At 46.3% G+C, this 24,677-nt stretch overlaps 1 protein-coding gene across 2 annotated transcripts; it reads right to left on the minus strand.

The window, feature by feature from the left end:
• Positions 1–138: 138 nt before the first annotated feature.
• LOC119399081 (polyprenol reductase) lies at positions 139–24,350 on the minus strand. 2 transcript variants are annotated; one of them, XM_049416765.1, is made up of 6 exons: positions 24,326–24,350; positions 23,851–24,239; positions 21,515–21,660; positions 19,899–20,084; positions 5,214–5,348; positions 139–536 (listed from the first exon to the last, which is right to left on the minus strand). In XM_049416765.1, the coding sequence occupies exons 2-6, from the start codon at positions 24,051–24,053 to the stop codon at positions 277–279; spliced, it is 930 nt and encodes a 309-aa protein (XP_049272722.1). In that variant the 5' UTR covers positions 24,054–24,239; positions 24,326–24,350; the 3' UTR covers positions 139–276. The 2 variants fall into 2 exon arrangements, with proteins under 2 accessions (XP_049272722.1, XP_037521826.1); XM_037665898.2 differs by lacking the exon at positions 24,326–24,350 and having other exon boundaries at positions 23,851–24,316.
• Positions 24,351–24,677: the final 327 nt, after the last annotated feature.

Below are 24,677 nucleotides of genomic sequence, written 5' to 3' on the forward strand. Positions count from 1 at the left end.
TGAATGATTTGCAAGACCACGTTTACTGAGAGCATCATTTCCTTTAAATGTTAATAAAAGAGAAAGGCTGGCATCCACCACAAGTTAAATAAGGCCAACTTTTCATGCCAAGAAAAGGAAAGCATGATTAGTGTGGCGTTGTACTGTGCCTGGGATGATTCCCACAGAACTAGCTTAACTACTTGCACGTTTAAAGGCACTTGTCAGTTGTTTCAAATGGCTATATCCATTCTAAGGTTAAACAGTGCAAAGACAAAACATTGTTCTAAGACAAAGCTAAAGAACAAAAGGTATGATTGCCTTTCTGCACTTTGGGTAACTGGGGAAGTTTTCTCGATACCAGTTGTGGCTAAAGAAAGAGACAGCCACTTGGTTGGACCAGTTCCAGGCCATCATGAGCCACCAGGTAGTGTTGGGCTGGCCTAAGACTACGCTCAGTGCACAGTAGATTGCAAGCTCGGCCATGTAGTGAGGACAGGAGACATATGCAAACATGCCACCTTGGGGAATCTTGTGATTCAGTGTGACCACGTTTCCTGCAAATAGAGAATGAAAAAGTGTACAATGCTGTTGACATATGTGAAGGAAGCTGCTGTGCAAGTTCGAAAATAATACAACATGCCCACGAGCTGCCAATAAGCCTTTTTTAATTGCCTTTGGCAAGCCATCATAACCCAACACCCGACTATGGTGTCCAGAGCCTGTGTAGATTTCCCATTTCCCCAAGGGGAAACTGTGCACAAAAGGAATCTCATTAATATTGTGTCTAGCAAAGAAAAACGAGCCCTTAAAAGTCATTTCCTTGCCTACAAAAGAAATCTGTCATAAAAAATTTAGAAGTTTGTGCAAGGTTGATTCCAGCATTATACTAAATGTCTAGAACAAAATGCTATCAATAATTGGTAGAACTGGTATTTAAGTAATTGGTACAATTGGTATGTGGCGCATGGAGGGGGAGTGTAGTACTCTCCTGACCCCGTGTAACTGACGCCTCTGGTGGTGTAATTAGTGCTGCTACGATTATTATGGCTAAAGAGTCAACCAGATGAAAGCTATAGTCGGGTACAACTTTAGAAAAAAGCGGCATTTGCACTTCAAAGGCGGATGCACACGCGCTTCCACGTCACGAGCCGGACGGCCGGTGACTCCGCTCAAGGAGAAGAAGCGGGACTATTTCTTTGCCACGGAGGCAATCGGCTGCAGCGCTTCGGTCATATGGGCGGGGCCTCTCCTTTTTTCTAAAGTTGTACCCGACTATAGTGTCAAGTAGCTTGCCAAGACACAAGCAATAGATCCTGTACATATAAAGTTGCCTGTAACTGCATCACCCAAATTACCATTATCCTCTATGACTGGCATTATTATGACTTCTGAACGGTCTCCCTCGGTAATGAATGCATGAGATGCATGCTCCATTATGATGAAGAGATGTGTATGATGTATGTCCCATTATGATGAAGAGATATTTAAAAATCCTACGACGATGCTTCATGACGTCCATCCTAACAGAGCCTGCAAAACAGTGATGCAAGATGCAGCTTGAACAAGGCAAAGGGTTACCATCTGTGTTAGCTTGGTTGCTGAGGTGTTGCGCCGCTACGCTTGAGAATTTGGGTTTGATTTGTGGCCACATTTCAGTGGGGGCAAAATGCAAACACGCCCCTCTAACTAGATTTAGAGAACATCAAAGAACCCAGGTGGTTTAGGGTCCCCCACTATGGCTTACCTCACAATCATACCTTGATTTTGGCAAAACTGTGTTGTTGAACTCTACCCGAACTAAACCTGAACCGAAAAATATCCTTTGTGCATTCAGAACAAAGTGGTTCAAATAGCTTTGGGCAAGAGGACAATGTGCCACCACCTGCCACTGCATTTGGTACCACCCTGTCTTACTATTGTCCTTTATCTGTTCCCTTATTTCATGCATTTTTTTAAAGATGAGTCTTTCTTGGGGAACTTAAATGCAGAAATTTTGGTCTGTCTGTCTGTCTGTCTGTCACCCGATTCAGCCACCCGGCCAACGTTGAACCACTTGCTTACCGCCCACCCAGCTTGAACTGGTACGGCTGTTCATACTTGTGAACGTTGTCGATCAAAAAGTAAATATTACGCATACCTGAGGCGCAACATCACTAGGTAAGTATTAGATGGTGTGTTCCTTTAATAGAAAATACACAGACACGTAATTCTAAAGACCCTAGTTTCTTAAGCTGCACTGAAAATATGGCTGCGCTGAAGATCCGACGCACCGACAAAAGCCCTCTGCCACGGAGGAAGGAAAGAACTTTCCTCCTCCGTGCCCTCTGCACAAGTTCGTTTCCCGACCTATTGCCAGATAGCGCCCATATCTCATGCAGCGTAGAGTTACTGCATATGCTACTTTTAGGTAGCAGAGTTGCGCATCTGTGTTCCAAACGCCGCTAGCAGCCATGCGTTGTGGAGAAGCTGACGCTGGGGCCAAGTTTTGTATTTCTAGATGGCGCCGCTGCAGCGAACTGGATGGACACTAGTCATTCACATTAAAGTTAATCACCGGTCTTCAACATGCCAAACATGTCGACCGGTGACCCGGTAGGCATGTCGCCTGCAAAAACGAAGTGAGTCTTCGCGACGTAGCCATGGTTGCTAGCCAGACCTATGTGCAACTCTGCTACCCAAGGCAGCATATACAGTAACTCTAACGCAGCGCTCCTCTATCGTCTTTCGACGACATTTGCAGCGAAGCACGCAGATACGCGGCCAATTTTTTGCTTATGCATGTTTTATTATTTTCAGCATCACTTGTGAGTTATCAATCTATAGAAGTGGAACACAAAACTATACATACTTTTACTACAAATTGAAGTTGCTATGTAGCTGACAAACTTGCAAAAGTATTCTCTGTTTAAAACTATCAAATTGATACCTATTTCCACTGAAGTTATATCTCCTAAGAAGTTTAATCTATAACAAAACTACTTTAAAGGCGTCCGAACCACCCCTCGGGCTTGGTGAAAAACGTTCTTTGAACAGCAAACACCGCTATGAGCAGCTCAGCCAAATGTGATCGTGCATGGCACGTAGAGTTCACAAGTGGAGCGTGAAGTTGCTACTTTGTCAAGCACCCTCTCTTCACACAGAAGCCCATCCTCACAGTCTTCGAAGCTGCCGGTGGCTGCTAGAATTCATCATTTAGCAGATTGCCGCTATTGGCCGACAGGTGACATAAATCAAGAGCGGTGTTCGCCAGTGCTGTGCTCTATAGTGTGCTAAAATTACACAGTAGCAACATTAGCATGCACCAGAATCACACTCAGTGGGCGAACACGTTTTATGATGCGCACTCAAGTTCAGATGCACGCTGACATAAATTCTTGTCCTTTCATCATTGTCTCCTGTGTAGCCTCCAACGCGCTCGTCGGGAGGAAAGAAAAGAGAACGCACTCTAGGCGTGCGACGAATCCCCTCTTGTTCTTGACGTATTCGACACATTTTTGCAGCAATCGATTCATGAGGCAATGAACTCATGATACTAAGGTCATGCAATCATTACTTTTAAATGTGATTCAGGACCCCTTTAAAGATATCAGTCCCCATTACATTCAGAAATGTGGGTTGGCCTTGCAGTATAATTCTGTGGCATTAGTGTGTGGCAAATAAGATACTTTTAAGTAGAGCTGTGCGAATAGCAAAATTTTGGGTGCGAAGCAAATATTAAAGTTTAAGTGCGAATCTACTATTTTTCAAATATTTCTTAAATATTTTTCGAACACTTCGAAGTGAAATTACTGAAAAAAAGGTTGCAGAGGATCCCTAAGCATATTCTTATGAGATAGCAACATGAAAACGTTTCTTTTGGCCAGGTTGGTGAAGCGCTGGAGGGTTGATGCTCTCTAGTTGTCTAATCAAGACTGAGGCCATGCAGAGGCCGAATTGCATTTATTTACATGATTTGGTGCAACCAATGTGGTGTCGACAGCAGCAAATGCTGCGTATCGGCGGCGATTCAGTGATTCGTGTGTGCATCGTTTACGTGCGTGCACGCACTGTTAGGAATGGGGTTTTCGTGACGATGAAAGCCAGGAGGCTGGCGAGCCGATGTAGCCGAAGATCGGACTTATCGCTGAGGAGCAGAGCAGGGAGGCCAAACGTTTATGAAACACAGTAACAACGTTTATAGCAGGAATAGCAGGTTATAGCAGGTTATCGCAGGTTATAGCAGGACAGAGCCTGCCAGCACGACCAAGTCGGCTGGGGCGTCTCACTAACAACGGACCAGGCCGGTCTTAAATAGGGGACCAGTCCATTGTTGACAGGGTGGCTCTTTGGTCCCAGGTGTTGACGTCCCCTTATGGTGCTGAACAGCCTTTTAGGTAGCAGGTGTTGATCAGCCTTTCCATCGTCCTCAGGAATGCTGCTTTCCGTAGCTGAGTAGCTTGGAAAAACGACTGGCGTCGGTTGACGGGACCGGCTGGGCGAAGACGCCGTTTTCCGGGATTGCAGACAAAGCATGCAGGGGTTGATCCCTGCTTCCAGGTGGCAGGTGCTGGCCCTTTTCTTGGACGCAGGGCAGACGCTGACCGCGATGCCGTGAACTTCCAACGAAGTGCACGTGTTTATTCGTTTCCCCGTTCGGTCAGGTGCTCTGGCACAACAGCACGCATCGGCGAAAGCCGGACGGGTCGTCCGCTCTTCCGCCACAGTATTTGTGATCCGCGTCATCGTTTCCAAACGCTCCATGCGAAAGAGCCGTAATCTATTCCGCGCTTTGCTGATATCAGCGGTGCTCATCACGAGACGCAAATTTGCAATCGGCGCAAATTTGCAATCAGCCCCCCCTTGGTCACGTAAGAGGGGGCCCGGGGCGCAAAATCTGCCCCATACATTGACCTCCCTAGTTACTAAGAGGGGGGGGGGGGGGCAAAATCTGCCTTGTACCTTGACTTAGTTGGGGGGGGGGGGGGCACTGCGGTGAACCTCCGTCCCCCCTGATGGTGAACCCTGCGCACGCCTATGCCTTTGAGGGCAGTAAAAAAATGCATGGTCTTTTTTTAACTACCTGACTTTTCAGATTTTCATGATCCCTAAGAAGTAGAAAATACTGTCTGTAGACTGCATAATGTTATATCTGGGAGTACATCAGATAAAATTGGTAACTGAAACAAATGTCAATCTGTGTTATGTACTACAATTAGCAGCCAAATGGATGCTTGTAATAAAGTTCCAAATACCTTTATTGTCTTTCCTTAAGGAGGCCATACGAATGTGAGAGTCAAACTGCACACAGAAAGCCCAAAGGAAAATAACTGTGCCAATGATGTGATGTGCTGAGATATCTGAAAGAGAGAATGTTGGCACAGTAGAACCTGCAAGGAAAAAGTGGACTTATTACTGCTCACTGAGTTGCCATCTGCAGTAGCACAATATAAACAGTTTGATGTAATGAAGAAATTACACTGCACGAAAATGAGTCTGCTCAGCTACAATTAACTGGATTGATGGTTTAGATGCCAATCCCTTGCCACGGATTCTGAGAATATCTACTGAAATTTTCAGGCAATGCATGGTATTTTGCTGTATCCTTTTTTGTTATTAGTAGGTGCCACTGCCACCACAACTGCGATTGCAGTAATATGTGTCTATAGATGGCTGTGGACTTTTGTACTGGATTAGCCACAGTATCAGAATCTGCAAACTTATGTACACGTGATGGACTAGCAGCTGCCTAGTTGCCAATCAGCAAGGCAACGCAACATATGACAACTGTCGGTTCATTCCAGGAGTACAGAGCAGAAGCAGTCTGTTACAAAGCCCACAAATCCTGCAACAACCCTTGCACAATTTTGCTATGTCTATAAATGATGGCTTCATTAATTTTCCAAAGCAACACAAGCACTATGAGTAAAATTGTAGTGGAGGTCTGTCTTTGGATCATTTTTGACGACCTAGATTCCATAGCATGCGCCAAAAGAGTGGTCAATGAGTGTTTCTGGATTCTGCCCTCATCTGAATGTCACCACTAGAACTGGAGCTGATGATCACACCTACAAATGTTGAGCTGGTGACAGTGAGGTCAATAATTGCAAAGTACTATTTGCTATCACGTACTATACTAGAGCAGGCCAGGAAAAACTATGTATAATTGCATTAATGCGTTCTCCTGGCTACTCAAAAAGTAGAGAGCATTATGAATTGTCATCAACGTACTTGGAGCAGGATTTCCACGTCCTCTCATTCTGTGAACTGTATGCTTTGTAATAAGCTATTCGTCACAGCAAGCTGTGAAGAATGAGTCTATGATAAGTCAAAATTATCCTACAAGGTTTCTATAATGTGCCATGGTTTCACACACACATGGATGGTTTGAAGGCACTCAAGAGTTCGTAGAAAGTTTGTCTGGTCAGGTAACATGATGAAGTTGCAGTCACTGACCAAACATGGTGAAAAAAACATGCAAAGACATTTTGGTACTTATGCGCGTCCCAAAACATCTGACAATTTTTTAAAAGCATTAGCTAATACTATTGTACATTAGCAAGCACTTGTACAAACTAATGTTAGTTACTCGTGTATTATTTTTCTCACATAACTTGCATTAGGCTGTGTTGTAATTATGGATGTGGCAAACTCCACTAATGTTGTATAATGGCAACTTATGTGCAAATTCTCGTATTTTATTAACCCTGATAAATTTTCCTTTTTGTGCTATTTTTTCTGCAACCCAATCTCCTGCCTAAGGCCACAAGGCCCGGAGGGTAACAAAATAATAACAATTGCAACACTAAACATGGCATGTTAGATTTAGCATTACATTTTTTGTTCTTGACAAATGTTACAGAATAAACAGCCTGTCAAGGCCATGCATACACCTCAAAAAGGCAATAAACACATTCAGTCGAAAACTTGCCAGGCATCAAGTACTTTTTGCAAGCTAGCTGGTTCATAGTGAAGTTGTTAATGTACTGTGTACTGCATCACCTTTCCAAGCAATCATCGAATGACTTCATTATTGGAGTTTATTGCCTCATGAATCGATTGCCACAGAAAATTTTCGAGTCCATCCAGCACGAGTGGAGTTACAGGTAGTATTTGTCGCATGCTTTAAGGGTACATGCTTTAAGAGTCCTATACGCCCCATGCATTTTTGGCCATTTTGAGGTACAGTATTCTCAGTGACTACAAGGGATATCCACATAATGCATCTATCATTTTCTTCCAAATTTTGCGCTCTTTTAAGTGAAGCAGATTTATTCAAATTTGACTAATATTAGAATTTTGGTGACTTTTTTACCACTAGAACCTAAATGATGATGATGAGTTAACTAGCATCTTTGAAAATTTGTAACACAAAAACTATAAAGTGCATAATTTCAATTCTTTAGTAGTTGTATGCATTTATGCAGAATACAAGAAAAAAATAATCAACTGGTTATCTATGAGTACGTAGGAAATAATGGTACCTAAGTAATAAAAAACATGGTTTTGAGATAATCGAGTTTAAAGTTATAAAACAGCTGAAAAGTGAACATACTTTGCCACAAACACCGTTCAACTGTTTTATTTAGTAGCTACAAGCTTGGCAACCATTGTGAAAGTCAATTTTTCACTTTGGAGCGTCTCGTCTTGCTTGCCTTGCTTCTTTTGTGAGCTGTTGTGCAGCTCTATACACAATGTATCGTCGATTGTGGTCAACTTTTTCCAGCAAATTAACTGTATTTTGGCCACGCTTCAATAATTAATTCAGAATTTTGGGTTGTGCGATACTGCCGTCATTAAACGAAAGAACATCCAATGTTGCAATCCTTAGGACTCTGAAGCCTAAAGACGGCAAAGACTCTGCGACGCAATTCCCATTAGCTCAGCACTTGCACTGCACACCTTGCACGTGCAATTCGGTCTAATTACATTACAAATAATATTCATGTCCATTAGAGCATACCGGTTGTCACCCTGCCTGCGATTTGCCTCAAAGGACGATGACGAGGCTGAGAAGTTCAACGATTGAAGAGCTTGCTGGTTCAGTGTTCAGCACCTCAGTACGTCACCGGCATTTATTCACATTTACAAGAGAACTGTATTGGTTGCCATGAAGTAGACCTTTTTCAAGCAATCCCAGAACCCCCAGCGGGCGCGGGAAGCACTATGGGAAATGTGTGTACGGCGAGCCCGCCGGCTGTTCCGTCGCTCGCTGTTCGTTGGCGCCGTGGGAGCACCAAACGAAAAAAACACGTCGCCGCTGGTTGATTATTATTAATCCTAAATACTACACATGTCTGAACGGACCTGCATGTATCTCTACACATGAAATGCGAAAGGAATGATGCAGTCAGTATTACTGATTGGATGTATAGTGGATGTAGCAGTAAAGCGGCATGCGAGTTATCACGTGCCGATACATGCACTCAAAAGGTGCTATCGTGAGCAATGTGAGCTGGAACACCGAATTCGTATTTATTCAATGATTACTAGTTGACAAGCCGTTACGGCATTTAATGCCTTATATAGCGTATCGTGATCGGGTTTAACCAAACTGTAGAGAGGTGTTATAGTGTCCAGGTATACAGATGATTATTTGAATTTAATTGACAAGTCAGGCACTGTACAAAGCAGTGAGCACATTCTAAACGTGTTTAAAGAAAAAGGGATGGAACTAGAATTTACTTGCGAGATGCCTTGCTCTGATAATTCGCAGTTTCTTGATACACGCTTTTAAGTTTCACTGCGGAGCATGTTTGCGGGCAGTATAGCCCGCGTTCAGCGAAATAGGTGTTTAATTCGGCGTCGGCTCATTCAAATATTGTTAATGCTTAGGTGCGAGGAAACCAGCGAAACTCAAAAACAAGGACGAAGAAGAAGGCACATTCAAGTACACACCATCGCCGGACTTACAACCAATTTATTAACGCATCCACGTATATTTATACACCTCTTCCCGCGCACGCTACAACATGAAGCCTATCATCCACCCGCTAATCGTGGATGCGTTATACGTGGATGCGTTAATAAATTGGTTGTAAGTCCGGCGATGGTGTGTGCTTGAATGTGCCTTCTTCTTCGTCCTTGTTTTTGAGTTTCGCTGGTTTCCTCGCACCTAAGCATGAACATGAACCAACCGGCCCAGCTTTTCACGCTTCTGAAATATTGTTAAACAAGGAATTGTGATGTCATGATTACGTACAGCATTGGAAAAAAACTTGCGCACATAAGATGAGCAGTAGTTTCCAGCTGCAATGTGATCACAGAGGCGGGATATCCTGCGTATCGTTGTATCGGTTTGCGAAAAATCTGTTAGCATGGCAAAAAAAGATTAACACGGACGTCCTCCATCCGTAAATAATGAAGAAATTAGAAATATTGCAGTTATTCCACATACGTATAAGAAAGTCGCATGGCCTGAAGGACGTAGGGAAGCCATGTGGGGTGAATGTTGTGTTTGCCGCCCTAAATAAGCTTAGTCGCATTAAAGTCGCAGGAGTGCGGTGGGCAAAGAAAAATGCGGTCAGAGGCATGCCAAATGTTTTGTAAATTGTATACAAGTTAACCGCAAATTTATCTTTCTTGTGTCCACATGTACATCGGCCAGACTAGTCATGTATTAATACGCGCCTCAACGAGCATCGAAATTCATTTAATGGAGCCGTCTCATCTCGCATTGCTATGTCGGTCATGAAAATGTAATCCCATCTTCGAAAGCACAGTAATTTTGTACCATCAAGGTAATCAGAAAATGCGAGAAATTTCGGAGACATATCATGTCACAAATAACGCCCCACTTTATGTCAGTCAACCTTCTTAGTCGTTACAAGACAAGGAATTCGACCTTATTAATCGACTGTAAACACGTGCCTTGGTTTGACTTTTTGTGACTCTTTATGACACGCGCGACGTCCTCCCATTTTTGTATATATGCTTTCTTTCACGCGTGCAACAAACTTTCAGTTGTGTGTGAGCGCTGGTTTGTGCATTTCCTTCCTTGTACTGCTCCTTTCTTTTTTCGCTCTAAGTATTATTCCAACCTGTAGTTATAGCACCAACGAAGGTTAGTAGGCACTTATCGTTCGTTACATATATGCTGCGAGCGACGCAATGAATGTATCTCATTTCCCCAAATGCTGACTACACTTTCTAGTGTACTATTTAAATATCAGAACCTCACACTGTACTCGTCAACAGTGTCGATGGACATTGATTCCAAATGCATCCGCGAATCATAGACTGCTCCTGCACTTCATAGGCAACCGAGTTGTATTTTTTTTAAATTTCTGCCGTAAGGCGCACTGGAGCAAAAAAAATAAATAAATAAATGGCGACGCTTCTGAGCCGCTCAACTGGTCCAACAGTGAGAGAGATGGAAATCATCGAGAGGCCGTCGCAGCTAAATAGTGAAGTTCGTAATTGAATTGCGCAGTAACATGTCGCACCTTGACAAATTCACTGCGTCTAAGAAGTCCTGGCACGGCGCAAGTGGAAAGCTACAGCGCGAGGCCCGCGCGCTCGTCGCGGCGGCTGCTGCGGCGTACACACATTTCCCATGAGCGCTTGTGCACCCGTTGGTGGCGCCCGTGTGCTTGAAAAGGGTCTATTAACACTTGCTGAAGACCTTATTTACCCTCAGCATCTCAACTTATCGACAGGCACGGCAGACACAAGGTGTAATGAAGCTAGGAGCTGAAAGTGTTCGAACAGACGTGCTCTGAAGAACAAGTGCGAATAAAAAGGCGCACAGCGTCTTCAAACTGCCTTAGAAGTTATACCCGACCATTTCCTATACACAGCTGACTCCAGACAAGCATTTTGGCTTTCGCACATGTTTTTTTTTTTCTTTAGAAACATGGACTGTATGCACGGAGCGCATACAAGGGGCTTACAAGGGGCATACAAGTGTCCTAGGATGCATGTTCACTCACTACTTGCCTTCGGAAAAACTGGTTTCCAGCCACAAAAAATACTTTTTAAGAAAAGCACGAATGTGGCAAATATGCACAAAGAGACACCCTTCCCAAATTGCAAAGAAAAAAAAAGTGATTTTTTTTTTTTTTTCAAATTTTGCCCTACCCTGTGCCCTTAAGTGCTTCTTCTCTCCTTTCATCCTGACGAGTGTGCTCAAAGCTACACAGGGGGGGAGGACAAAGGGGCAAGAAGCTATGTCAGCACGCGTCATGACCTAGAGCACTATCTCTTCTTTTTTTCTTTGAACGCACCAGCTCACATTTACTGTGGTCATGAGCATGTTAGTGCCACTACTGCGAGCATGTGACGGCACCCCGTGGCAGCAGTGGTAACTATGCAGCACAAGAATGCTCAAATCAGCCAATACCCGTGTGTTCCCACCTATGACTTAGTCGGTCCCTCCGATGGCGTAATTTGCCAGGAGCAAGCAATTTCTAGCTGTGTTTGAAACATAATTGTAAGTTCTTTGCCGCGTGCAGAGCTATTATATTTGGCTCGCGTGTTCACAGGAGCCTCGACTGCCGATCATAAGTGCTTTCTGACCATGTTCAGAAAAGTGTTGCAGGGCCTTATAAGCTGTGGAACAAAGGAGACACAATAGGAAAGAGTGCAGACTACCAACAGCTTTATTTTTCAGAGCACCACGAACCCAATAGTGTAAAGGCAGGGTACTACTGTGCCACATGGAGAGAGACTGTCATACTTGCTCTATGCTGAACCAAGAAAGGAAGGCACAGTGTACAAAGAAACATGCAAATGTGTTAGCAAATATGTGTTGGGAGGAGTGCACTAAATCCCATTGTCCCGTGGACTGGTGTGCTAAAATTTGGACACATGAGCACAGCTTACTGGTGCAGAGCAAAACAGGTGGCCACCTAGACTTCTACTGCAGGAGCTATGGATGCTTGTCACAATTTTAAAAAGGTGGTGTCACGGCAATAACCAGAGATGACAGAGAAACTATCAAAGCCTCCTTTATAAAGCGAGTGGTGACAAGTGTGCAAGTGTGCCATCACTCACACTGACAGGGAGATTGCCTCACTCAAAGGGCACGTTTGATCAGAGCACAAAGTTTAGATTTGAATATGCCTTAGTGCTTATATTTTATTTGCCTCTGGTTCTAGAAAATTTTTTATGCTTCATTGTTTCTAAAACCATGTTTGGGTTACTTGTTGTAGGGGTTACATTTTCTGATTTCACTAATTTAGTTTAATGTCACTGGCAAGGTTCTTATCAACACTACAATTAAGAAAACACATGAGAGTCTCTGGTATAAAAGGTTCATGTGATATGCAGCTGGCCTTGATGCAGACAAAATATGTACTATGTATAAATGATGAAAATAATTTTTGTAAACATGACAGGCTCCCTCCAGGAGGTGTAATTGTATCCTACCTTTATACTACGTAGCTTCCTGGCAGTCTGAAAAAAATCACAGCATGTCCACGTGGTGAATGATGATGAGTGGGGCGAAGTGAACTCGCGCTGCAGCACGGTGAAGGCATTGGCGCGAGCGTGGTCCTTCTTGATGGAAGATATTGTGACTAGATTGTTTGAGAAACACAATCTGTCGCACACACCGCAACTATGGCTGAAACTGTTATCAAGGAAGTCCCGCTGGAAGCGCGCGTCGGCGCCTTCGGGCAGAGCCCGCCTGATGCGTTTTGCAGCCACTTCACGTGCTCGCACAGCCTCGGGCCTTGACTGCCAATACGCGCGCTTTCACGCCGCTTCACAGTCCTTCACATTTTGAAGATCCGATTCGCACCGCAGCCGTGCAACTTGTCGAGCAGCTTCGGCCTCGCAGGCTCGAACAGCGGGGTCTTCTCGACGCAGCCGTGCAGCTTATCGAGCAGCTTCGGCCTCGCGGGCTCGAACGGCGGGGTCTTCTCGTCGCAGCCGTGCAGCTTGTAGAGCAGCTTCAGCTTCGCGGTGTCGCATAAAAACAGTCGTTGTACGTCTTCGTTGAATGTAAACTGTCTTTAATATAAACAGTAACAAAGGCAAAACGCACTCTAAAAACTGCTTCGCCGAGGAATACAAAAAGGCTGGGCACCGTTCAAGTGAAAAACCCAGCCTGTCGGCTTGGTCCTCTCTTTGCAACTGGTTCGTACATCCCCACTCTCACGAGTCGCAGCCCAAAAGGGGAGCCCCCTCTCCCTCTCCTCTCCCGCGAGTCGCCGCCCCTCAGTGTCATCAATCTGCCAATGTCACTTTCGTTATCTACGGCACTGCTTTGATGTTGTGACCACCCGGAGCGAGGAAGAAGAGGGAGAGCGGGAAAAGGCGAAGTTACAACACTGCCCCGCCGAATGGGCTTGCTCATTCTACAGTTCCGCCATTTCCAGCGGGTACAGTCGCTGTACGGGGCGCCTTACATGCTTGCCCTGCGGCGTCCTGACTTCACAAGATCGTATTGCTCCGTCTCGGCCGGGAAACAGCGAAACAATGACACCGGCTCTCCACAGTAAGCGCGGGAGATTCTCTTGTACGAGCACCACGTCTCCGACCCTCGGCTCCTTCCCCTTTGCCTGCTTCGTTGCATACGCCGAGCGCAGCTGTTTCAGATATTCGCTGTGCCAGACCTGCCCGAATGCGTTGAGCATCCGCTTTCTGTTTTTCCACAGCGCTCGCAAAGAATTGGCGTCTGGTTCGAGCGCTCGGTCACCAGCCGCTGGCAAAGCAGTTAGACGCTTCCCGGTCAGGAAGCTGGCCGGTGTAAGGGGGGGCCCGTCGTTGGGGTCGTCGTGCACGTGGGTGAGGGGCCTAGAATTTATGACCGCTTCCACTTCTGTTAGGACGGTCGACAGCTCAATGAAGCCGAGACATCGGCGTCCAATTACTTTCTTGAGCGCCGTTTTTACACTGCGAACCAGTCGCTCGTAGAAGCCTCCCCACCATGGAGCGTGCTCGACAATGAATTTCCACTCTATGTTACAATGGGCGAAATAAGCCAATGTGTCCGGGTGCCGCAGGGTCTTCCAAAGAACAGCGAGTTCTTTCGACGCGCGTTTGAAAGCTAGGGCGTTATCGGAGTAAACTATTTTGCACAGCCCTCTACGCGCCACAAATCGACGGAAAGCACTCAAGAAACTCTCAGTTGTCATGTCCAACACGAGTTCAAGATGAACGACTCTAGTCACCGCGCACGTGAAAAGTACAATGTACGCTTTCACTTGCACTGCCCTCTCCTTGACATAGAGGGGGCCGGCAAAGTCAACACCGATCACTTCGAAGGGCTCTGCCTTAGTTGTTCGGTCAGGTGGAAGAAGTCCTGTCACTGCATCCATGCTCGTCGCACTGAAACGTTTGCACACAACACATGACCGCACAACACTTCTCACTAACTGGCGTCCGTGCACAATCCAGTACTTTTCGCGCAGTTGCACGAGAGTGTCTCTGGCGCCTGAGTGAAGAAGCTGTCGGTGGGCCCGTTGCACTATCAGTTGCGTGTAGTGATGTTGTTTTGGGAGCAGGACTGGGTGTCTTTCGTCTTCTGTCATGTTCGACGAACAGAGCCGCCCGCGTATCCTCAAGAGACCTCTGTCGTCGGTCCAGAGCTTGAAGTCCTTCAAAGGGGAGTTTCGAGGTAATGTTCGTCCACCTGCGCAGCAATCAAGTTCAGAAGAAAATGCCGAGCTTTGCGCCCTTTTTAACCAGTAGACGTGGGCACGACCTATCTCTGCTGCTGTCAGTGGCCCCGAGGTCCTTTCCTTCGTTTTAATGTTCCTTATGAATCGGAAAATCCAGCTCGTCACTCGCTCCACCTTTGCAGCAGAACTAAATCTTGTAAGATCTAGCAAATCGTCATTGTCGATGCTCGTAGCAAGCACTTCAACCTGTTTTCGTTGTTCAGATTCTTCCGGAGTGAAGTGAGTAGCTTGCGGTTCGATCGGCCACGTTTCTGCTGCCTGTGGCAGCCACGACGGTCCATTCCACCACAGTGTGTTGGACGTCAGACTTTGGCCTGAAAGTCCCCTAGTCAAGAGATCTGCAGGGTTCTCCTTTCCGGGGCAATGTTGCCAGGCGGAAATCTCAGTGTTTTGTTGAATTTCCAAAACCCGATTTCGGACAAATTCTTTCCACCGTGACGCTTCACCCCGGATCCAGTTTAGAGCGATCGTGGAATCTGTCCACAGGTAGAAATCGTCAACTGGGAAGTCGAGATTCGTTCTCACAAACTGGTAGAGTCGTGATGCAACCAATGATGCCATGAGCTCCAGTCTTGCCAGGGTTATCTGTTTGAGCGGAGCGACTCGACATTTCGCTAACACAAGTGTACAGCTGCGTGCTCCTGTGTCATCCTCGGTGCAGAGATAGACGGCAGCGCCATAGGCCTTTGGGCTAGCATCTGCAAAAATATGCAGAGTACGACGCGCCGGCTTCCCATCGATGTTAGCGTCGTATGTTCGAGGTATCTTGATCTGACGGACAGACATGAGCTCTTCGCACCAGTTCGTCCAGTCGTTGAGGAGGTGTTCTGGCAGTGGTTGATCCCATGACAAGTTTTCTTTCCAGATTTCTTCAAAGAGAGCCTTTGCTCTTACCGTATATGGAGAAAAAAATCCCAGAGGGTCATAAAGGCGTGCCGTAGTTTGCAGTACAAAGCGTTTCGTGTTTGCTTGCACCTTCGAGAATTCGATCACAGAGTCTGGGAGAAGAGTTAAATAATCTCCGATCGGCTCCCACGCGAGACCAAGCACCTTCAGTGGGTTTGTCGTTTGCCCCAACGGTCGTTCGGCGGTGGGGTCTTCATAAGCGAATATTGTCCTCAGCTGGTCGCTATTGGACGCCCACTTGTGGAGGCGCATGGACGCTTTTTCAAAGATGAAATTAGCCTCTTCGTAGATCTTCGTGGCTTCCTCTTCATTTTCTGCTCCACACAGCAGGTCGTCCACGTAATAGACTGCTGCAGAATGGCCACTGTTTCGGGAAGATCATGTTTCATCGTTGCGAAATGATGTTGAAGCGTTGCGGCTAAAAAGAAAGGGCTCGATGTTGTCCCGAATGGGACTCTTGCCATCCTAAAAACTTCTACTTCGGGAAGTGGCCTGCTAATGTCAGGTTTTTCGCTGAACCACAGAAACCTTAATGCATCTCGGTCACTGGAATTGACTGCAATTTGCAGAAATGCCTTTTGCACGTCACTAACGAGTGCAACTCTGTGGCGTCGGAAGTTCAGCAGCACTCGTAGGAGGTCAGGATTTAGGTTAGGCCCGCTTTCCAAATTTTCGTTGAGAGATTTCGCTCCCACGCTGTGGGAAGACGCGTCAAAAACGATCCGCAGCTTCGTAGTCGTACTGCTTTCGCGGAGTACTGGCTGATGTGGCATGTAATAAATGCGCTGGCCGTCGTTATGGGTTTCGTCGCGCACACTTTCGGCTACGCCTTCAGCCAGTAACCGTCTCACTTCATTGTCGTATTCTTGTAGTAAGCTAGGTGCCTTTACCAGCCGTTTTGTCAGCTGACGGAAGCGTCTCTCTGCTACAGCGCAGTTGTCTGCAAGTTCAACCTCGTTTTTCCATGGTAGTCGGATTTCGTAGCGTCCGTTCACTTCTTTTATATTGCCCGAAAATTCCTTCATTAGGCGCTCATCCGCTGCTGTTTCTGGAAGGTCGGACACTCCAATACTCTCTAGCTCCCAAAATGCCTTCAAGATCGGCGCTGTTTCTTGATCTGTAACAGTCGTCCTCAATACGATCGCCTGAGAGCAGTTAATTCCGTTGCAGGCAGTCGATATTTTCCCTTGTACTGCCCATCCGAAGACTGTCTCGAACGCTGTCAAAGCGCTGGTGAGCCTTTTCACCTTCCCAGTGAGGAAGTCCCAGAAATGGTCGGAGCCAATCAACACATCGATGGTAGGACTTACACTCTGTTGGGAAAGGTCACCCACTGGCAATGAGAGCTCGAGCAGAATTGTCTTCACTTCGTCGGTGGGGCAAGGAATTAACCGCTGGCATATTGAAGGCGTTTCGAGTGCTTCGATCTTGAGCACTCTACCGTCATCAGCACTGACAAGGCACACTTCAACTCTGCGGAAAGTGCGTTGGCTGTGGGTTCCGCCTAGAACGCCGACAGAGAGTATTTCGGTACCCAGCAGTTTGCATCCGAGTGTTCTGGAGCATGCTTCGGTAATAAATGTCCGTTGGCTACCGCTGTCAAATAGTACCCTCGAGCCGCGTTTCGTCTTCGTTCCCTTGATCACGGCCGTTACAGTGGGCATCAAGACGGTTCGGTTTGATGGAACCCCTTCATCTTCCGAGGCATGCAATGTGATGTTCCCTGCGCTCGTTTGTTCCGAATGCCTTGTCTGCGCGACATTGTTAAATGCAGGGTCACACATGGTTGTTGCATGCCTTCGTTGGCAGTTCTTACATCTTACTTTTACTTTGCACTTCTTTGAAAGATGTCCATGCTTCGTGCAACAAAAACATCTGCCCTTCGCCGTGAGGATAGCCTTCTTCTCCTTCAAGTCTAAAGTGGCGTTACACTCTTGGCTATCGTGCGTTCGTGAATTGCACAGCTTGCATTCCATGCTCGATGTCAGACCATGCAATGCTGCCGCCGACGAAGTGCGAGCGTCATCCCGTTGCCGGGTCTTCGTGTATGATTTTAGAGGTGGCTTACCGCTTGCTTCGTCCGGCCGGTCCTCCTGGGTGCGTTCTCGGCTCTGTAGCTCCAGCTCGAAGAAACGGAGCAGATGACGGAGCGTCGGTTGATGCGATGATCCCGAAGGCGACGACGTAGCTGAGGCAGCGCCATCGTCAGATGTCGCAGCTCCATCTCTCTCTCCCTCCTCCGTCCGTGCTCGATGGTAGTTGAGCACCAACTCCCTTGGCAGTGCTCGCAGGAGCACCGGGTACAGCATGGCCTCGTATGACTCCTCTCCAACACCCAAGGCCTTTAAACCACGAATGTGCACTTGGATGGAATCAAGCATGCGCCGCAAATCGCGCACATTTCTTGCGGAATTCACTGGACGTGTGTCGATCAGGCCTTGCATGTGATCTTGCACTAAGGCGGAGGAGTCCCCGAAGCGCTTCTGAAGGATGTCGATGGCATCTGCGTAGCACTGCGAAGTTGCCTGAAGACCGGCAATCGCTGCGGCAGCTTCCCCAGTGAGCAGCGATTTCAAGTAATTGAATCTGTCGGTGTTGCTCAGTTCGGGGTTCTTGTTAATGGCAATATCATATTGCTCCCAAAAGGGTTGCCAGTTCCTCCTCCTGCCGTCGAACTTCAATAATTCCAACTTGGGAAGCTTCATTCTTTGATTTCGAACGGCTGAGGTCTCCTGAGTCGTCGGTTCCTTTTGGGCACATTTCCGTCGATATTCAAGTCTCCCGACGTACGCCGCTACCTTATCACTGTATTCGAGAACAGTCTCGAATTCGGCTTCTGCGTCTTCCTCTCTGAGGTGAGGCTCTATCGCATTGTCTGCGTCCTTGAGTTGCCGCTCGGCTAACCGCAGACGTTCTATGAGAACACTCACCTCTTCGAGGTCGATGGCAGAAGTGCTGCTCAGGATCTTGTCTGCGTCGTTGGTGAAGCGCGTCACTTGCGACCTGATCACTTTCCTCTTTTTCTTTAGGATCTCCATAGTCCGAGGAATCGTTGCCAGGAACAGTCGATGCTGGTCGATAGATGTTTAGTCCATTCCCGGGTTTCTGCACCAACACTTATGTCGCATAAAAACAGTCGTTGTACGTCTTCGTTGAATGTAAACTGTCTTTAATATAAACAGTAACAAAGGCAAAACGCACTCTAAAAACTGCTTCGCCGAGGAATACAAAAAGGCTGGGCACCGTTCAAGTGAAAAACCCAGCCTGTCGGCTTGGTCCTCTCTTTGCAACTGGTTCGTACATCCCCACTCTCACGAGTCGCAGCCCAAAAGGGGAGCCCCCTCTCCCTCTCCTCTCCCGCGAGTCGCCGCCCCTCAGTGTCATCAATCTGCCAATGTCACTTTCGTTATCTACGGCACTGCTTTGATGTTGCGACCACCCGGAGCGAGGAAGAAGAGGGAGAGCGGGAAAAGGCGAAGTTACAACACGCGGGCTTGAACGGCGGAATCTGCTTCGCGGTGTCAACAGGCAGCTTCGGCCTCGCGGGCTCTCACTTCAGGATTCTGTCTGCGAGCGCGCGCTGCCGCCGCCTTCCATGCCCTCCATTCCGCAGCCTTGTCTTCCACCTGGCAACTCCGAGCTAAAGAGAAAGCGTGCCAAGAGGAAGCCTCATGGCACGTTACTTTTGAAATGTTGTCTTCTGGTGTCGTTGACAACACGAAACGCAGTAAAGAAGAAAGAACGCCACACAGGCGAACACACACGAAACGCAGTAAAGAAGAAAGAACGCCACACAGGCGAACACACACGAGAGTGTCACTCGTCAACGTCATCTTCTTCTTCTACTGCATACCAGAACGCGCGCAGTAAAGAAGAAAGAATGCCACACAGGCGAACACGCACGAGAGTCTCACTCGTCAATGTCGTCTTCTTCTTCTACTGCATACCAGAACGCGCGCTTCTCACGAACTAGAGGTGGCTACTACAAACAAACCTACAAACGGAGGATGGACAGACCCACGGCATAAGGAGCTTTGCCCCTAAAATGGAACAGTCAGTAGACGGCACTCTTTCCTGTAGTGTCTCCTTTTCTCACACCTTACGGTGATTGTTTCCCACAGTGCATTAACAATTGCCAGTCATGCTAGGCTCACACTCAGTACTCATTCTTTCTTTCTTTTGCGGCTTCTCAAGGTCGTATTTTTGCACAACAAATTAACAGATTAGCTATGAACAGACAAGTGTTCAACAAGCCTTTCAATACTGCACAAGTCATCCAATGTATGTAGTCATACAAATTTTCACATGCCTGGGAGCTTGTCATTACCAGACACTGCACATGGCCACTTTTCTGCCTATGGCTTGGCAGCAAACCTACAAAGTAGAGATCAATAGTTTAGCAATTACCTGAACTGATTGGTGCATTTGCCAGTATGGTGAGCTGCACTCCAAAATAGAAGAAATAACCCATGAGGTAATGCCACATGTGCATGCGCACATTAGAGTAGATTGACACAAACATGCACTCGTAGCAGCGTCGATACACCTGACATGTCTCTAGCACTTGGACTAGGAGGATGCTGGTTGCTGACACTGTAAGAGAGGGGAATAGAGATAAAATAAAGGTGAAGAAAATGGACTGTTCACTGTCACAGTTTTGATGCAATAAGTTACCCTAGCAACGTGCCAAGACAGGCATGCATGGAACACATGACAACTCATAAGTACTACATATGTCGATTAAGTTGCTTGGCAGTAGACTACGTGGTGAGACGTGAAAAAATTTTGTGCTCAAGCAGTTGGGTAATGCACACATGCGCAACATGAAGTGCAAGTTTGCAACTTTGGGAGGTTAGTGAGTCGTAATCAAGTGAACAGCATGACTTCTTAGTGATGCACACATTATTACACTAATAATGCTCACTTTTACCACACAACATCAATTTTGTTGCAGTGACTGTGAACAACATGCATATGCTGATTTATTCCATACACCTTGGCTGATTTCAAGCATGCACTTATATATGTGTGTAAAACCTGACAGGCTTTAAACTTCGTAGTGCTAGTACTTCCACTAAGCAATTGACGAGTTTAAGTTTCAAAAGGTTATCACACAGTTCCACTTCGAAGAATTGTTCTAGCATGTCTGTGCTCAGAGATATCCGGCTGCAAAATTTAATTGTGGTTCGCGTGATTAAGCATGCAAGGCAGTGAGGATGGGCGCAATGTTCCTGCCTGATGTGACAAACAGTAATTCCTTGGTATTGCCAGCCAGTAGTAAAAGGGCAACCATTATCATCTTTGCCTATGCCTTTGATTGTCAGATTAAATGCTTCATGCAACTGCTGCAGCACATCAGGGAGGAGCTTTGTGCTGGTCCACACTGTCTTCCATGCGTAATCATCGAAACTGCAATTAAACTTTGCAGCCGGTTATCTCGGAGGACAAACGTGCTAGAAAGATTCCGCCAAGTGGAACTGTGCACAAATACGACTGCCTCCAACTTTTCAATACAAACATGCCCGCTTATTGCAGCTAAAAAGTTAATTATTAAATCTTAGCTAATTGGCCAGATGACAGCAATAACTATCATCTCACTTTGTGTCCCCCTGGATATGCAACTTATTTGCAAAGGTGGTCTTCACATACCTCCCAAAGCTGAATTTTAAGAAAACCATAAAGCTTAATTTTGAACACCTGTTATAGTGAAATGCACCTCTCACCACAGTAGTAGCATATGGCACTAAGCTTAGTTTCACTGCACAAAATCAGTATTTTATAGTGCCATCACCTCACATGGAGCACACTTTGGCTTTATTGTGAACAAAACAAGCAAATAATGGTCACAAACGTGGTATTAAACTCAAATGATTGCAAAATGCTACTTCTGTTCAACACTTGAATGGAAATAGGCTAGTGGATAGACTCGAGATGTTACTTGAGCCTATACAACAATACAAGATATTGTATGATCAAGCATGTATGTATAACTAAATGATACAGTGAAGATGAATTCTGCTTACCAGTCGTAGCTGGCCTCGGCTCAAAGAAATTGACCAGTTTAATGACTGTGCCTGGCAGTGGCAAACCAAAAACATATGACTGCACCATAATTAAAGTAAAGGAGGTAAAGATGACAACTCCAAACTGATAGAAGTGTTTGAACCATCTGTAAAGACATAAAATTAGGGCACTCTTCAAAAACATATTCCATGAATGTAAGTAGAAAATGAGCGGCCTGTAGTAGGTGGCCACCGATCTTTTTAATTAAGTACGCTGCCTGAAAACATGGTATGTCAAGGCACGTCAAGGAGATAAAAATAGAGAAACTGTTTTCCCTCTCCCACTCTTCAAAGTCACGGTTATCAAACCAAGGAGGTCCCTGAGAGGGTGCAATGGAAGACCTCATTAATTTTGATCGGCTATTGTGTGCTCTGCTTCAGAATGGACAGTGTACAGGTTAGCCTTGTCTAGAACAAACAGAAGCAGCTTGATGGACTTAAAATTTATGACAAGTCGTATTTGATATGCCAGTACTAGCTTACAAAAAAAAAAAGAAGAAAACAGCTTTACATTAAAAGGACAGGGTGGGCTAGTTGGTAGTGCATAACTCGTAACAGTAGCGCAAAAAATCACACAGACGATGACAGAGCAAGACGGTACACAGCGCTAACTAACAACTCAGTGTTTATTACAGGTAAGTACATATATAAGCACATGACACTGCGCGAAAAGAAAAAGAAGGGGGCAAGGGAACACACAAGGCAATCAACCAAGCATATCACACAAGCGGCTGACGCGACAAAAAAAGCACTTCCTTTTCTGATAGACAGATTGAAGGGCAACTTACCGCGTCTCTATGTTTTATCTCTGCCGCTTCAATAATTTCCCGCGTTAGCTGGTCCGAATTTCTAGCTATTGAATATGCACGGTTGAACAGTGGCTTGCAACCGCAACGCGCACAATGCGCAGCGAGATGGCCTGACAAGGCGAGATTTCCCACATTGTACCTGTGGTTGTTAGATGAGGGTTACCGTTGCATGTGTCGTCCGCTGTAACAGTTAGCATGCTGAAAAAAGCCAAGGAAGTTGACTGTAATACCGGTGGCCATGTGACGCATGAAAGAAAGAAGGTTGTTGTCTTGCCCTACCTTCAGAATATTAATCACAATCTGATGAAAACTGCAAAGTGTGTCGGTTTTGATGTTGCGCTATCTGCTCCTTTGAAGCTGTCGAGCTTGTGCACTAGAGTTAACACGGGTGTGTACAAGCCATGCGGGTGCAACAAGAAGCACCGCAAACCGTTTGTCTCCTGTGTAGAGGGAGTAGTATATTCTATTCCGCTCACGTGTGGCAAAGAATATGTGGGCCACACAGGCAGATGCATGAATGATCGTCTGCGGGAACACAGGTACAATGTGGGAAATCTCGCCTTGTCAGGCCACCTCGCTGTGCATTGTGCGCGTTGCGGTTGCAAGCCACTGTTCAACCGTGCGCATTCACTAGCTAGAAATTCGGACCAACTAATGCGCGAAATTATTGAAGCGGCAGAGATAAAACTCGGAGATGCAGTAAGTTGCCCTTCAATCTGTCTATCAGAAAAGGAAATGCTATTTTTGTCGAGTCAGCCGCTTGTGTGATATGCTTGGTTGATTGCCTTCTGTGTTCCCTCGCCTCTCTCTTTCTCTTTTCATGCAGTGTCATGTGCATATATATGCGCTCATCTGCAATAAACACTGAGTTGTTAGTTAACGCTGTGTCCCGTCTTGCTCCATCGTTGTTTGTGTGATTTTTTGCACTACTGTTCCGAGACAGCTTTACATTAGTTGAGATGTCACGTACATACTACTCTGCATAGCGCTTGAGCAGACCTGTCAGAGTGCATTATAGAGTGCTGCAAGAAAAAAAGCTTGAATTATTTATTGCCACAGACATACATGCGTCTGTAAAACAGAACTGAGGCTAGAAATTAGCGCAGCATGGACTACAACGCGCTTGTCAATTTCAAGTGCACCAAAAAAATATATATATATTTTCGATGCACCATGGTCCGTGTGTACCCGCAGGCGTACTTTTCGGCGTGGAACGGGTCATTCGCCGGTCTGCGCCGATTTCACCTCTGAGGAAAAGGCGGAATGACTCCGAAAAATCCGTCGCCCAAAGCGTTTCTTCTCGCGACTTTGCACTGATATTAACAGAAAAAGGGAGAAAATGAATAAAATAAAAAACACCTACGCATAAACAAAATAAAATCGTTTTCTGATCTATGTTCACAAAAATGCTTAAATAATCCTTCCTCTCAATGGCAATCGCACAGTACATTTACGGCGAGGTGTACGCTTTGGCACAACGCACTGTACCTTTTAGGAATTGAAATTCCTTTGAGGAGACGAGTTTTCTTGTTTGTTTCAGCCACTTTGCCGTAGAGCATCGCCGCCGTCAGCAGCCCAGGAGCAGCATCTTTCTTGCCGAAGTAGCAGCAACTGGCGAGGAGCATTGCAGTTGTAACAAGAGTCCAGAATATGTCCAGAGGATTGAAAATGTCCGTAAGTGCGTAGAACATCTTTCACCGTTGATGTTCTTGCTGGCGTACAGCGAACGCTTAGACGGATCGGAGCAGACTGTCGTCAGTGCGCTGTCGTGAGTGCGAAACAGGACCCACGGGACCTCCCGGCGATGCGTTGCAACGTTTCCTCCTCCTCCACCATGCCCCCGAACAGGAAACTCCGCTCCGCTGACCGCGAGCGGCCTCCGGACACACAACGCTAAGTGGTGATAAGCACTAATAACATGTTCACAGTGAATCCATAAGGCACGCAGCGCGCTGGTACTTACGGCACACGACCACTGGCAAAGGGCTCATAAAAAAACGGCACACTTGTTGCGCTTGCCGCCAGTACCGCCAGCGTCCAGTCGCATTTGGCTACAGTTTCGTTCGGCTAGGGTTGGCTGCTTCGGTTGAAACCAGAAATGAAACTAGCTGAAACGCGCGCAGTACAAAAGCGATACCATGGGCGATACGCAGAAAGGCGGAGTTCGAGTGTTATCGAAATAAGCTGAGACGCTGGCTTGCAAACAGAGGTGTAGGGTGCCTGTATGTTCCCCCGGGGTGAGGAGAACATTTTGCACCTAGCATGTGCTAACACGTCTTTCCTGCAGTCTTTCATAGCGCGGTGAGCGTCGGCGC

The sequence above is a fragment of the Rhipicephalus sanguineus genome, chromosome 1 (genome assembly GCF_013339695.2).
Source record: "Rhipicephalus sanguineus isolate Rsan-2018 chromosome 1, BIME_Rsan_1.4, whole genome shotgun sequence".
Taxonomy (NCBI): domain Eukaryota; kingdom Metazoa; phylum Arthropoda; class Arachnida; order Ixodida; family Ixodidae; genus Rhipicephalus; species Rhipicephalus sanguineus.

What these genes read in the sequence shown, in the direction of transcription:
- LOC119399081 (XM_049416765.1), bottom strand. Translation starts at nt 24,053, where the DNA reads ATGTTCTACGCACTTACGGACATTTTCAATCCTCTGGACATATTCTGG. An exon ending in GGAATTTCAATTCCTAAAAG is followed by an intron (nt 21,661 to 23,850) that starts GTACAGTGCGTT and finishes ATGTCTTTACAG; the next exon opens with ATGGTTCAAACACTTCTATC. An exon ending in GCCGAGGCCAGCTACGACTG is followed by an intron (nt 20,085 to 21,514) that starts GTAAGCAGAATT and finishes CCTCTCTTACAG; the next exon opens with TGTCAGCAACCAGCATCCTC.